Source organism: Mandrillus leucophaeus, unplaced genomic scaffold (genome assembly GCF_000951045.1).
Source record: "Mandrillus leucophaeus isolate KB7577 unplaced genomic scaffold, Mleu.le_1.0 Scaffold523, whole genome shotgun sequence".
In the NCBI taxonomy this organism is placed as follows: Eukaryota; Metazoa; Chordata; class Mammalia; order Primates; family Cercopithecidae; genus Mandrillus; species Mandrillus leucophaeus.
In genome coordinates this window covers 661,644-663,249 of record NW_012105620.1, presented here as the reverse complement: position 1 = coordinate 663,249, position 1,606 = coordinate 661,644, and the positions used below count along the sequence as shown (strand labels likewise).

General features: G+C 43.6%; 1 protein-coding gene across 1 annotated transcript in view; it reads right to left on the bottom strand.

Moving 5' to 3' along the window:
- PPAP2A (phosphatidic acid phosphatase type 2A) overlaps positions 1–214 on the bottom strand; it is a 109,732-nt gene extending 109,518 nt beyond the window's left edge. The window contains exon 1 of the mRNA XM_011996756.1: positions 40–214. Within this exon, the coding sequence (XP_011852146.1) occupies positions 40–181 (142 nt within the window). The 5' untranslated portion in view covers positions 182–214. The remainder of the gene's footprint in view (positions 1–39) is intronic.
- Between the last annotated feature and the right edge of the window lie 1,392 nt (positions 215–1,606).

Genomic DNA, 1,606 nt, shown 5'->3' with positions numbered 1-1,606 from the left:
GGTCAGCCAATCAGCGCCGTCAGCCTCGTCCCTCCCGACCTGCGGCATCCGCCCAGAAGTGCGGCTGCCGGCAGCCGGGCGGGGCGTGAGGGTAGCTCTCGTTCCGATCCAGGGGGCTTTGCTCTGGACCGCAATTACTCGGGTGGTCTCCGAACTCGGCCTCCGTACCCCCACTAGGCATTGCTGCTTTCAGAGAGCTAGGCTCCCTACCCAACGATCCTGGAGCACCGGCTGCCTGCCACTCCCCCCCTCTTCCATGGGAATCAGGTAATAAAGAGGTCAGATTGTTACCACTGAGTTTAAGGGGGGAAACGAGGTCAGAGTAGGCAGGAACAGAGATGCTCTCCTTTAGTTTGGTAGTTCTGAGCCCTTTCTCACTTAGGCCTCAACGTTCACCTCCGTGTCCTGGCTGGGCCCAAATGTTAGCAAGAAGCGTGCTAAATCATCCATCCTCGATACCTGATCACCCTTGAATTCTTGATATTTAATAATGGATTAGATTCCTTATATTACACCTTTGTTGTAGAAGCCCTTGACCTGCCTTTAGCCAGAATCCCCCTACCCTTGATGTCTCCTGTTAGTAATTTTCCATCCACCGTCACCTCCCTCACAGACACGGTGCTTGTTCCTTGGCTATAAATCCCTTGCTGTCTTTGCTATATTCTGAGTTGAGCTCAATTTCTCTCTCCTGTTCCAGTAGTCATGACCCTTATTGTAGTAATCTTGAATAAATTATTCATTCTGTTTAACAAGTGTCTGGGATAATTTTCTTTAACAACAGCAAGCATTCCCCCTGGCCCATTCCCAGGAGGACCCTAGCCCACATTTGGTAATCTGTTTCCTAATCTGTAAAATGGGGATGTTCTTTGAATAAATACCTAATACTCAGACATCACAAGTACTTTCAATTTATTGTGATGTTACAGTCTGAGGCCCTTGTAACTCTGGAAGTAAAGAAAGCCACATGATAAACAATGGGACATCTTTCTCAGGTGTAAATTGCTTGAAGCTTTTACAACTTCAAGCTACCCAGTGGTCCAGTCTGGAGGAAGAAGTGAAGCCCAGAAAAGATTATATGAAAGTGGCTTTATCTAGAGTTGAACCCTCTACAGATGTTAATGATTGGTATATTTTCTCCTTAAATACGTAAAACACAAATCACCAAATGTACCTACTACTTCTTGGACTTTTCCTGCAAAGCACTCATAAAGCCAATGGAAAGATAACATTAAACACAGAGTCTGAAGATATAGCCCCAAGTAAGCTCTTAAAAACAAAAAATACATTTGAAGAAAGATGTTTTTCTTTAAAACGAATATGAATGTTTTATTTTGCCTCTCGTTTAAATAGCTGTAAAAGCTTTAAGCAATTTACACCTGAAAAAGATGTGCCTTTGTTTATCATGTGGCTTTCTTTTTTTTTTAAATTAATTTATTATTATTATTATTATACTTTAAGTTCTAGGGTACATGTGCATAACGTGCAGGTTTGTTACATATGTATACTTGTGTCATGTTGGTGTGCTGCACCCATTAACTCGTCAGCACCCCTCACCTCGTCATTTACATCAGGTATAACTCCCAATGCCATCCCTCCCCCCTCCCCC